The sequence below is a fragment of the Marmota monax genome, unplaced genomic scaffold, assembly GCF_021218885.2.
Source record: "Marmota monax isolate L192 unplaced genomic scaffold, Marmota_monax_Labrador192_F-V1.1 WCK01_AAM20220418_F8-fsc00234, whole genome shotgun sequence".
Lineage (NCBI taxonomy): Eukaryota > Metazoa > Chordata > Mammalia > Rodentia > Sciuridae > Marmota > Marmota monax.
Window position 1 is genome coordinate 1,704,244 of NW_026692493.1, and position 12,221 is coordinate 1,716,464.

Genomic DNA, 12,221 nt, shown 5'->3' on the forward strand with positions numbered 1-12,221 from the left:
CCGAGCTATAGGAGGAGGCTGCCTGAGACGCACGCTCAGTCACTCAGTGCTGTGGGGAGGGAGGCAGGGACAGTGAGGGCCACCAGGTGGTGTGCAGCAGGCTGAGGTACCAGGGAGCCCCACCTTCCCCGGACACATGAGGGGCAGGCTGTGGCCTCTGGCAGGGGCAGCCTGAGGCAGTGGCTGTGAGGGTGCCTGGCCAAGGACTCCAGGCCTCTGCCAGTGTCACAGGGAGCTGCATCTAGGGGTCACAGTTGAGCCCGTGCCTGCTGGCTCCTCTCACCTCATAGAGCACCGCTGTGCACATGCCGGGGAGTGACAGGTCAGACGGTGATTGTTTTTCAAGGACCAGAGACTTAAAAACCCCGTCTTCACCCTTATAACATGGCGTGTTTCTGGCTCGCCACCTGAAGTGCCCCAGGGCCACACGTGGCAGCTGAGGTCCCTGCATTGGATGGGGCAGGTCTGGACAGGTTAAGGGACTTTATCAACGCATTGGCGGCCTGGAGGTGGAGAGGCTTCAGCAGAGACAGCCCATCCTTCTCTTGTTCGGGTCTGGTGTCATTGGGGTGCAGGTTTTGTGCAGGGCAGGGTAGCCTGGTGTGCAGAGCGTGGGTGCACCAACGTCCAGGTCCCAGGGGAAGAGGTGCCTGGCTGGGCCAGCTGCTGTGCTGGTGACAACCCAGAGCTGCGGCTGTGAAGCCCTACAGGACAGAGGGGGCAGTGTCTTCTGAGAGAAGTGCCTTTAAGTGACACCAGCTAATGCAGCACTCGGCTTCGTCCTCCTGTGCTGGGTTAGTGTCCAGCAGAGGTGGTTCACCTCCTCGTCTCTCGCAGGGGCCCTGACTCTGGCCACGGTGGGAGGTGGGAGCAGGAGCCTCCCTGGCACTTCTGACTACGGGTTTGATGTCCTAGTGGGACCATTGAGGCTTGGAGGCCAGGTAGGCGCAGGCAGTGTCCCCTCCACCCTGGGCGCCGTCCTGCTGTCACCATGGCAGTGCCACCTAGAGACTGCTGGGTGTGTGGTGAGAGGCCGGTGTGGCTGGTGGGACCAGGCAGGAGGAGGTGCCCAGGCCACCTGCTGCCAGCTGCCCAGTGCTGCTCCTTGGCCAGTCTCCCTCACTCCCAGGGAAGCAGGCAGAGAGCGGAGCAGCCAGCTGGGGGTTGCGAGCTCACTCACGGTGGGGAGGCCGAGCCTGATGGAGCTCTGGGGAAGCTGCTGCAAGGCCATGCAGTGTCCTAAGGTGCTCAGGCTTTGGTCATGCCCACTCTCACACTGTCCTGTCCATGTCCTTTTGAGCAACACACAGCGCCAGGCACTGATCTGTCACGGGCTCTCCTTGCCAGCCTGTACCCAGTCATTCAGCTTTGGAGGCAGGCACGCGGCCCTTCTGGGTGCCACTCGACCCACAGGTGCAGAATGGGGCCTGGCACCGGGTGCTAAGAGCCATGGTGGGCATGACCACTCAGACACCTCTGCTTCTAGAGTCGGACACTTCACCCACGTGTTCGTGGACGAGGCCGGGCAGGCGAGTGAGCCAGAGTGCCTCATCCCTCTGGGGCTGATCTCCGACGTCAGCGGCCAGGTAAGGCCTGTGTGCAGCGGCACACTCTGTCTCCTTCGCCCGGTCTTCCCTTGGCCGGCCGGCCGCAGTGGTCATGGCCTCGGGCCAGGAGATCGCACCAGGCCTAGCCGAGGGGGCTCAGTTCTGCTTGCTGCAGCACAGTGCGGGGGGCTGCCACGGTGGGGTTTTTCACTCGCAAAACAAAGCAAAGAACATTCTAGGTGTTGGAGACCCAGTGGCAAAGTCAGCAGCTGCTCCCTGCCCTTGGTGATCCCCCCGCCCCGTGCCAGAAGGCAGGGCTGCGCCTTGTGCCTGCTCCCTCTGGGCTGCTCTGGGCCTCTCCCCTCTGACCCCCAGCCCCTCCTGCTCCACGTGCCTGTCAGGCCCACCTGCTGCTTCCTGTGGAGCCTCTGAATCATCTTAAACCCCTGTTGTTCCCTGCACCCCTGGCAAGGAGCAGTCATCTAGACCTGCCATGTGGGAGTGGGCTCCTTGAGAATAGGAGGGTGAGAAAGTGCTCCCTTTCCCTGCCCCTCCCTTTCTCCTCCAGAGGGCACACCCGCCTCCTCTCAGGTCCCCAGACTCTGGGCAGAGCACGGGAGGGTTGGGGAGGAAACAGGGACAGTCAGCCTGATATGGCCACATGTGGGGCCTCCCAGGACGGAGTGCTGCCCACTTCCCTGCCCTCTGGAAGTCCTCATGGCTCCAGCAGCACCCTCTCTGTCACGCATCCACAGTGGATGTGGGCCCCTGCCTGCACAGCCTGACCCTGACCCGGGAAGCCAGCCTGCTGCTCTCCCAGGGTGCTCCTCCTGAGGCGGGGACCATATGCCACGCTGGTCCCCATCAAGCCCTTGTGTGTGCCACAGATTGTGCTTGCTGGAGACCCCATGCAGCTTGGCCCCGTCATCAAGTCCAGGCTGGCCATGGCCTACGGGCTCAACGTGTCCATGTTGGAGAGACTGATGTCCCGTCCAGTGTACCTGCGTGACGAGAGTGCATTCGGTGCTTGTGGCGCGTACAACCCCCTGCTGGTGAGTCGGCCAGGCTTATTGAGTGGCTTGAGCGCTGAGAGGCAGGAGTAGCCCAGGATGGCAGGCCAGCAGGGGAGGCTGCCACACTGCTGTCTGCCTACTTCCCCTTGTCCATTGGCTGTGGCTGTGAGTGGGCACCCCTGTCTGTCATGCCCAGGAGGCATGGAGCGTGCACCTCCTCCACAGGAACACCAGTGTCCTCCACCCGCCCACGCCAAGGCTGCACCCTGAAGCAGGAGCCAGCACGGATGCCTGTCAGCGCATGGGACGCTTTGCCCGCTGCCCTGCCTCCCAGATGGGATTTAGGCACTTGCATCCGCTCTCCTTTCCCAGGAGCCATGCAGTGCGCCTCACAGGGCCTGTGCTGGGGCCAGGGACACCAGGCAGCCTGGCACTGATGGCAGGGGTCTTTGGGGTCCAGGACAATGGGAGCTAACTTGGAAGTGCCCCATCGCAGCAGGAGAAACGGGAACTGGTTCTGTAACTGTGACTAAAATAAGAGAAGATCTGCCCGGGAAAGGCTGTGGGAGTGTCTCTGGTGAGCTCTCCTGACTTGAGGTGCTCATCCGACTGGGTGCAGCCCTGTCTCACTGAACCCGGGAGCCTTGGGTCTGTGGGGCCTGTTGCAAGACAGTGAGAAACTGCCACAGTACCCCCAAAAAATGCCCAGCATGGTGGCCATATGCCTATGATCCAAGCAACTCAGGAGGCTGAGGCAGGAGTATCGCAAGTTCAAGGACAGCCTCATCAACTTAGCAAGAGTCTCTCTCAAAATAACAGCTGAGTGTGCCTCAGTGGTGGAGTACCCCGAGTTTAACCCCCAGTACCACCAGAAAAACTATTCTCCTAAACAGCTATGTCATTACATCACTAACGTGCCATAATACAAAAAGAAGACAGGTTTCCATCTGATGGTGGATTCCTGGTGTGGGTGAGGTACAGTGCTCATGAGAGGTTTGGGGAAAGGGGCTGGAGCCTCCTGGGGCCTTTACCTCACTGAAATAAGAGGGGTGAGACTGTGGGAGGGGGTACTGGGGATCTTCGGGCTGAGGAGGGCCTCCCAGGCCACCCACCTGAAAGGCACCCACTGTGGGAGGAGTGAACAACCCAGAGTGGCTGCCCCAGGAGGTGATGGTGGCCAGCATCTTCTGAACCTAGATAGGGTCCCGAGAGCTCTGCTGCCAGGGGAGGGGCAAGCCGTGCTCCAGCCTCCTGGGCACCTGCCAGCGGCCTCTGTGGGAGAGCTGCTGCTGCATGCCAGCCCTGCCACACCACCTGCAGGTGCGCCCAGCAGTGGCCACCAGGCTCCGGGAGCCTCCGCCGGCCCAGGGCTTGGTTCTGAAGCTCCCACCTGCATATTGAGAGCAGCTCTAGGGAACGTGGCTCTTCCTCCCCAGGCCCTGTGCTGCTCTGGGCTGGTGGTGTGGTGGACAGGTGAGGTCTAGCGTTGTGATTGGCTTCTTGGAAGCGGGACACATGTCCTGCTCCCTGGATTAACAAGTCCCTTGCCCTGGGTCAGCAGTCCAGAGCGTTTGCCAGGAACCAGGGAAGAAGTGTGTAAGGTAAGCACGTGAACTTTGCAGACCAGATGGAGGAGGAGTGTGGAGCCGTCCTCACAGCGTACAGCCCATCAGGGAGGGCACCGTGGCTCTGCCTGCCTGCCTGCCTGCCTGCCATCCAGGGCTGGGGTCATGAGACTGGATCCAGAGTGAAGCAGACGGCACACAGTGGTGCGTCTGGAGCCGTTTGTGCCCCTTGGGAGATTCCCAGCCCATTAGGACCCAGGAGAGGAGCAGTCCTTGCTGTTAAACAGACCTTTGCAGAGACCGTCATCTGGGGAGCTAGTGTGGTGACAGGTTTCAGGCTCAGGGAGGCACAGGCAGGAGTGGGGAACTGCCCTGGGGAGTGGACGAGCTCCAGTGCTGCCTCCCCTAGCGCTCTGCACCTGTCCTCTTCCTGCAGGTCACAAAATTAGTGAAGAACTACAGATCCCACTCGGCCCTGCTGGCGCTGCCCTCTCGGCTTTTCTATCACAGGGAGCTTGAAGTCTGTGCAGACCCCAAAGTGGTGACCTCTTTACTGGGCTGGGAGAAGCTGCCCAAGAAAGGCTTCCCTCTCATCTTCCACGGGGTGAGGGTAAGTCACACCTTGGACTACGGATGCTCTGCGCCAGCCAGGCAGGAGGTGCTCATCTCTATCCCCTGAGTGTGGCCTCACTGTGTCAGGGACTGAGTAGTTTCTCAAGAGCCTGGGGAGGGGCAGAGGGATGCTCATGGTCCTCAAGAGCAGCAGGCAACAGGAGGACTGCCGCCAGCCTCTCCTGTGGGACAGCTCAGGAGTGGCCTGCAGGGTGGGCCTCCCAGGGCAGCGTCTTGTGATGCTCACAGCAGTCAAGCACTGGTCCCAAGAAGAGGCCCAGGCTGGCGCCCATCAGAAGGCCGGGGAGGCACGGCGGGCAGGACACGGGAAGCGGGGCCTAGGAAGCTTGCTGCCCAGCAGTGCCCACCCACCCTGCAGAGCACATCCATCAGCACCGGAGTCCCAGGTCAGGGGAGACTCCAGGTGACAGCCTCCCTCTCACCAGGACCTCACACAGGGAGGGGCTGGATGCTCCACAGCTAAACACAAGTTCAGCCGTCACTGGAGCCAGACAGTCGGATTAGGAGTTAGGTTTCCCATGCACTGCCAGAGAAGGAGGTTTGAGAGCTGGGACGGCACCAGACAGGACAGGGCGCACGGGTGCCAGGGACCCCTCCCGTCAGCTGCACACAACACAGCCCCTGCACGGTTCCTCTCTAAACCCCTTGTCAAGACGCGTGTTTGAGGTCCATTTGTCTCGGGTGGCTTGGAGTCCAGTGGCTGGGGGAATCCCACCCTCACATGGGACAGGAATTGAGAGGGGTCTGCCCTGAGGCTGTCCCTCCCCGATAGCCAGTGCTCCTGAGCCTCAGTCACGCCCACCGCCTGGCTGACTCTGCACACCCTCAGAAGCTGCCTGTGCATCAGAAAAACAATGAGAAACTGTATCCGAGGGGACCCCTCTGGAGTGTCTCCAGGTGAGCCTCAGCGGATGTAAGGGCGAGGCTGGAGAGGCTCAAGGCTATGCCCGAGCACAAAGCGGGCCCTAGGTGCAGGTCTGGTTCACGCAAGGCTTCTCCTGGCCTCTCTCCACAAATTAGCTAGTGTGCTCAGTGCCATCTAAAAATTACCACAGGCTTTACATGAGAAACTGATTACAAAATGAAGTTGTGGATTTTTTATAAAAGAACAATTAGTCTTAGTATGCTACAAAACACACTGACCTAGCTGAGCAGCTCAGGAGGCTGAGGCAGGAAGATCGTGAGTTCAAAGCCAGCCTCAGCAAAAGCAAGGTGTGACCCCATCTCTAAATAAAATACAAAATAGCGATGGGGATGGGGCTCAGCAGTTGAGTGCCCTGGAGTTCAACCCCCAGTGCTCTCCCCAGAAAAAAAGTCACTTTAGTAGATAACAAACAACATATATGTAGTTGACAAAAAGAAGTCCTGAGTTGGTCCACAAACTTAGAGAGAGAGAGAGAGAGAGAGAGAGAGTGTGTGTGTGTGTGTGTGTGTGTTGTTGGGGTTTTTTGCTTTTTTTTTTTTTTTTTGGTACTAAGGAGCTAGGGAGCAAACTCAGGAGCACTCAACTATTGAACCACATCCCCACCCCTTTTTGTATTTTATTTAATGACAGGGTCTGAGTTGCTTAGCTTAGGGCTTCCCTAAGTTGCTAAGGCTGGCTTTGAATTCATGATCCTCCTGCCTCAGCCTCCCAAGCCATTGGGATTACAGGAACATAGGTGTTTTAATGTAGGGTCTTATGATGGGAGAGGCCCACCTCAGTGCCTAGGAGACACGAGATGGAATAAAGATTCCATCACACACAGGCCCCCAGGTACACAGCCTACCCGGCGGCCACGCATGGAGGTCCAGGACTTGGGGGGGCGTGGGCCCATGCCTCTATCAGGCCCAGAGTGTTATCCAAACAGATTTCCCACAGGCAGTTTTAACTGGGCGTCCAGATCAAGCACAGAGTTCCAGGAAGTCACGTGGAGGCAAGAGGTGGTCACTGCAGCAGGTCTACACAGTCCTTGCAGGTGTGAGGGTGAGGTGTGGGCGGCCCAAGCAGGCCTCATCTAGCTGACCCATGGGGAGGTGGTCATCAGGGGCAGCCATATGAGGCAGAGATCTAGGTGGGCCGCAGGAGAGCTGGGAGGAGGTGCAGAACTGGGAACCGTCAGGGGCTGAGCCCTGCTTCTGGTGTGAGGACGTCCAACGTGCATTCCCATGGATGCTGAGGCAGTGTAGACTTGTGCAGGCTCACTGCAGTGGACTGATGTAGTATGTGACCTCTGAATGCCGACTCCTCTACAGGCATTGTTCTGAGGCTGAGGTGGGGTGATACTGCAGTCCTGCTGCTGCGGCCCACCCCACCCTTGCCTGGCCCTTGCTCCCTGCACACTCAGGCTCCCTCCACTGAGAGGAGATAGACCTCCACCTCACTGGCTGCCCATCCCCCACAGAGCTTGGGGGCAGCGGTCCATTTGCTGTGCCCACCCAGCCCTCAGGGGTCTAGGCAGAAGGAGGTCACTAGAGGGTCTCCATGGCACCCACGGGCAGGGCTGAGTGCTGCTGTCTCACTGCCCTGAGGAAGCCAAGGGTCTCAGATCTTGGACTCTGCTGCCTTTGGATTTGACCACAGTGTTGGGCAGGACTGTAAGGCTTAAGGCATTGACCATCTGGGCACAAAGGCCAGGCGGCAGCCTCTGCTTCAGCTGGAAAGCCAGCTCATGCCTGTCCTCTGCTCCATTGTTTGCAGCATGTCGTCTTCACCCTGGCTCCCTTCCTTTGCTGACCTCTGGTTTCTTACTGGCTTTTAAGTCCCCCTCCCCTCTAGTCTTCCTCCGCCTGCCCTCCCAGACCTGTGACTTCTCAGGGACTTTCTTTTCCATTCAAGGGAGGTAGAACTCTAGGGCCCAGCTTTCCCGCTCCTGGGCATTTCTCCAGAGTCACTAGATTAGCCTTCTGTGGAGGCACAGCCACACCAGCCCTCCTAGCCAGGCTGGGAACCAGCCCAGGAACCAGCCCAGGTGCCTGTCAGTGGAGAGAGGGTCCATGTACACCAGGGAGTTGTCCAGTCATCAGGAAGACTGGGATCATGGGGCCGTGGGTGGGTGGGAACGGAGAACCTCGTGCTGGGGGAAGTAAGCCAGACTTAGGAATCAGGGGGCGTTTCCTCTCCTGTGTGGAACTAGACCACAACAGGCAGAGAAGGCCTGGGGAGGGAACCAGATGTCACAAACGGAAGATCGGTGGCGGAGAAGGAGGGAGGAAAGGGGGGAAGGGGGTCCAGTTTAGCTGTGTGCAAATGCAGATATACCACAGGGAATTCCACCTTCATGAATCTCTACAGAGCACCAATCAAAAATAAACAAGCCATCAAAAGGAGGGTCAGGAGAGCAGAGGGAGGAGGACAGGGAGGAGGGCGGAGGGAAACGGACGCATCACACATTCCACGCAGGCATCATTTGTCAGGAGTCCAACTTCTATGTATAACTTAACGCTCTGAGTAGAAAAGTACCAAGGGAAGCAGAAAACAGAACACTCCATTTGAAATGGAAAAAAAGGATGGTGGAGAGTAATTTTCTTAATTTCCATGTGACAAAGAATTTTGTGATACCTCATTTTTTCTATTTCTGATTTTATTAAGTTCTGATCAAGGACTTTGGCCTGTAAACTCCTGCATTTAGAAATGTGTGGCCAGTTAGGTGTCAGCTTTGGTCATTGTCCCAAGTCTGTCCTGTGGGAGTGTGCCAGCTGCTCTGTGCCCTGCTCGGGACAGGCCTGGTGTGGCCCACGCTGTGTGTGACGGAGAACTTAAAGCCAGCTTCTCCTGCAGCTTGGCTCAGGCTGGCGCCCGCACACAGGCCCCATCTCGCCCTCCTGTGCGGTTCTCCGTGGCAGCCAGGTGCTGCTCTCACACCGCACCAGCCTCTGCCTGAGGAGCGACCTCAGCTCCCTTCTCCTGTGTTACTCAGGGTCCTCTCCACCTTTCCTGATGTTTCCAGTTCAGCATTTGCTGTTCCTCGGATTTTTCCTCCTCAGTGTAGAAGTTCTGCTCTAAGTTTCCATTCTTAGTCTTTTTAAAACTTTACTTCAGTTGTTCATTGTAAATCTGAAGGCATAAGTTGCATATAGCTTGACAGAAAAAAATTCTGAAAAGCAGTAAATTTTTGTTGCCTTACATGGTGTTTTGCTTTTTAAAATTGGAACCTAAATACACATAACAAAGTCTCCCACGTGAGCCATCCTGAGTGTGGAGCTGAGCGCTGTTAGTATGCGTGTCTTGCTCTGTACCCAGCGTCCCAGAGCCTTGTCATCTTGCTAACCCAAATGCTCCCCAGTGAACGCGGCACCCTGCCCCTCCTTTCCTGCTTCCTGCAGGACAACTGGGAGGAGATGCAGAACTGTGTGTGTGAGACTCACTTAGGAGTGAGTGTCCGTCACCCGTGGGACCTCTGGGAAAAATGGCAGTCTTGGCTCTGCCACTAAGCTGGTGTCCTCTGGGTTCATCCAGGTCCTGGCGTGGGTGTCAGAATTCCCTTCCTTTTAAGGGCTGAACACGGGAGCCCGCGCGCCTCTCACCCCAGCGACTCACCCCAGGGACTCGGAAGCTAAGGATCGGATCGCAGGTCCCAGGGGGCCTTGGCAACTTAGGGAGTCCCTGTCAAAGTAAGAACAGGAGCCGGGGGCGTGGCTCAGTGCCAAGCCCCCAGGGCACCTTCCCCAGCTTGCCCTCGAAGCACCCGCTGCTGTGGCCCACTGCATTTTGTTCACCCCCCTGTCCATCAGTGGACGCTTAAGCTCTGGACACTTGCTACTAGTTTTTAAAAGACTAAGAATGGAAACTCAGAAGTGCTGCTGTGAACGTGGAGAGTGTGGAGGCTCTGGATTCTGTGGGCCTTTCCTGCTCTCCACAGCAGCTGCGCTGTCCGGGCTCCTTTCTCTCCATCTCTTTTTTTTTTTTTTTTTTTTTTTTTTTTTTTTTTTTTAAATATTTATTTATTTATTTTTCGGTGGACACAACATCTTTGTTTGTATGTGGTGCTGAGGATCGAACCCGGGCCGCACGCATGCCAGGCGAGCGCGCTACCACTTGAGCCACATCCCCAGCCCCTCTCTCCATCTCTTGAACCACTTTACATCTGTACCAGCAGCGCACAAGAGTTCTCTTTTCCCCGTATTCTCACCAACAGTGTTTTCCCTTTTGTTTTTTAATAGTATCATTCTGTGGCCATGGGGTAGGATTTTTTTAGTGTGTTTTGCAGTACTGGGAACGGAAAACCCAGGGCCTCCCACGTGCTAGGCAACTGCTCTGCCACCCAGCTGTTTCCCCAGGGAGACAAGTTTTGCTAAGCTCCTCAGGCTGGCCTCAAATTCCTCCTGCCTCCACCTCCCAGGTAACTGGGATCAGGGCTGTGGCCACATGCCCAGCACAGGGTGGTTTTGGTTTGCATCTCCCTAGGGATTGGGGATGTTGGGCAGCTTGTCCTTCCCTTTGTCTTCTGTGGAGAAATAGCAGGTCCTTCGCATGCGCTTACTTGGTTGTGGGTTTTGTCGTTGAGTGGCATGAGTTCTGAACGTATTGGGGACATTTTCTCCTGTCCCAGACTGTCTCTGCACTCAGGATTGTTCTCTGATGAGTAAGTTTAGTTTTGAGGTCATCCATTTTTCTGGTGTTTTATGTTGCTTCCTGTGCTTCAGCATCACGTCCAGGATGTCGCCACCAACTACAATGCTGGGGAGCTTCCTCTGTGTTCTCTTGTAAGTGCCTGCAGACCTGGTCTTGTTCAGTCTCTTGTCCATCTTTAGTTAGCGTCCACACGGGCCCAGATCAGGCCCAGCTTTGCTCTCTCGCAGGTGCGCATCCAGTCTGAGTCATCTGCTGGGAAGACTGTCCTCCTGGTGGCCTTGGTACCCTTGCTAAGGACATTGAACTATGTGTGTGAGACTCACTTATGAGCATCCTGTGTCTTGGTCTGTTTGTCCCTAGAGCAGTGCATCCTTCATGCTTCAAGGAAGAGTTTCTCAAGTTGAGAAATGTCATCTGTTCTCTCCTGGGAATGATCCAGAGAGTGACAGCTGCCCTCCCTGTAGCCAGGGGCTGGCTGGAGTGGGCAGGACGCGAGCACCTAGCTCTTGGTGGACTGCCGGGTCTGTGCAACTGGCCGCAGCTGGCTGGTTCCTGTCAGGCCACGCTGTCCGCTGCACATGGCTCCCAGGCTTTGGGCACATGGCCTTTCCCCTTGTGGGCCATGAACCCTTCTGTGTCAGGCCCTGCGTGGCCTCCAGCTCAGCCTGCTCCTTGACAGCGACTGCCCATCCTGTCCTCAGTGGAGCTCCCTGAAGGAATTCTGCCCTGGCCTTCCACCCGTCAGCCCTGAGGCAGGTTGCACGGCGTGTTGTGATTGCATGACTGTTTAACACTTGCCCTCCTAGACTGTAAGCCCTGCATGAAAGAGGGACTTTCTTTTCTTTTTCTTTTTTTTAAGAATGTGACCTTTATTTTAGTTGTTGTTGCTGCTTATGTGGTGCTGAGGATCCAGCCCAGGACCTCCCAAGTGCTAGGCAAGCGCTCTACCACTGAGGCCCAGCCCTAGCACCTGAAAGAGGGACTTTCTCTCTGTCAATTCAGTGTGTATTTTATAACATCAGGGATCCCGATCCTTGACCGTGGGCCCGGGATGATCGTCACTGAGTCAATGAAGTCTTCTCTCCTCGTTACCTCAGGGCAGTGAGGCACGGGAAGGAAGAAGCCCGTCATGGTTCAACCCCGCCGAGGCTGTCCAGGTCATGCGCTACTGCTGCCTGCTGGCCCGGAGTGTCTCCAGCCAGGTGTCTGCCAGGGACATCGGTGTCATCACGCCCTACCGGAAACAGGTGTGCCTGCAGGGATGTCCCTTGTTCTACAGTCACTGGGGCCCAGGTTCCCCATTTTGTGGAGTCTGTAGAAGGCAGAAACAAACTCATTGTGAACAGCAGCAGGTTTTTAGAGAAGCAGGACCACGTTCGAGTGCTCTGGAGGGAAGTCTGCAAACTGCTTCCCCCAGCCATCCCTGCTCTGCAGAGCTGAGCTTGCTTCTGTTTCTAAATGGTTACATCATAAAACTTTGCATAAGAATCTGTGGAATACCCTGGATATTTGGCCCTTTAAGGAGAAGCTCGCCAACCCCACCGTCAACCGGTGTTTCTCAAAAGGGGTGGTGTGTCATCCTTGGAGGGGACTGTGCTTGTTCCGTGTGGCTCTTCCACCTAGGTACAGGATGGTGGGTGGCATTACCCTGTGTTGTGGTTAGCATTTTACATCACTGTGACAAATGACTTGACAAAAATAATTAATAGTTTATTTGGGGCTCACAGTTTCAGAGGTTCAGTCCATAGCTGGCTGACTCCGCAGTTCTGGGCCCACGGTGAGGCAGCACGCCATGGAGGAAGGGTGTGGCGGAGGGAAGCAGCTTGGGACCTGATAGCCAGGAAGCAGAGAGAGCTGTGCTCACCAGGGACAAAGTATAATTCCCAAAGCCATGCCCGCTGTGTCCCAC

General features: G+C 56.6%; 1 protein-coding gene across 1 annotated transcript in view; it reads left to right on the forward strand.

Annotated features, from left to right (window-relative positions):
- Mov10l1 (Mov10 like RISC complex RNA helicase 1) overlaps nt 1-12,221 on the forward strand; it is a 62,857-nt gene that overhangs the window by 45,406 nt on the left and 5,230 nt on the right. Inside the window, exons 20-23 of the mRNA XM_058579097.1 lie at nt 1,487-1,586; nt 2,435-2,599; nt 4,562-4,735; nt 11,410-11,559. Of these exons, the coding sequence (XP_058435080.1) occupies nt 1,487-1,586; nt 2,435-2,599; nt 4,562-4,735; nt 11,410-11,559 (589 nt within the window). The remainder of the gene's footprint in view (nt 1-1,486; nt 1,587-2,434; nt 2,600-4,561; nt 4,736-11,409; nt 11,560-12,221) is intronic.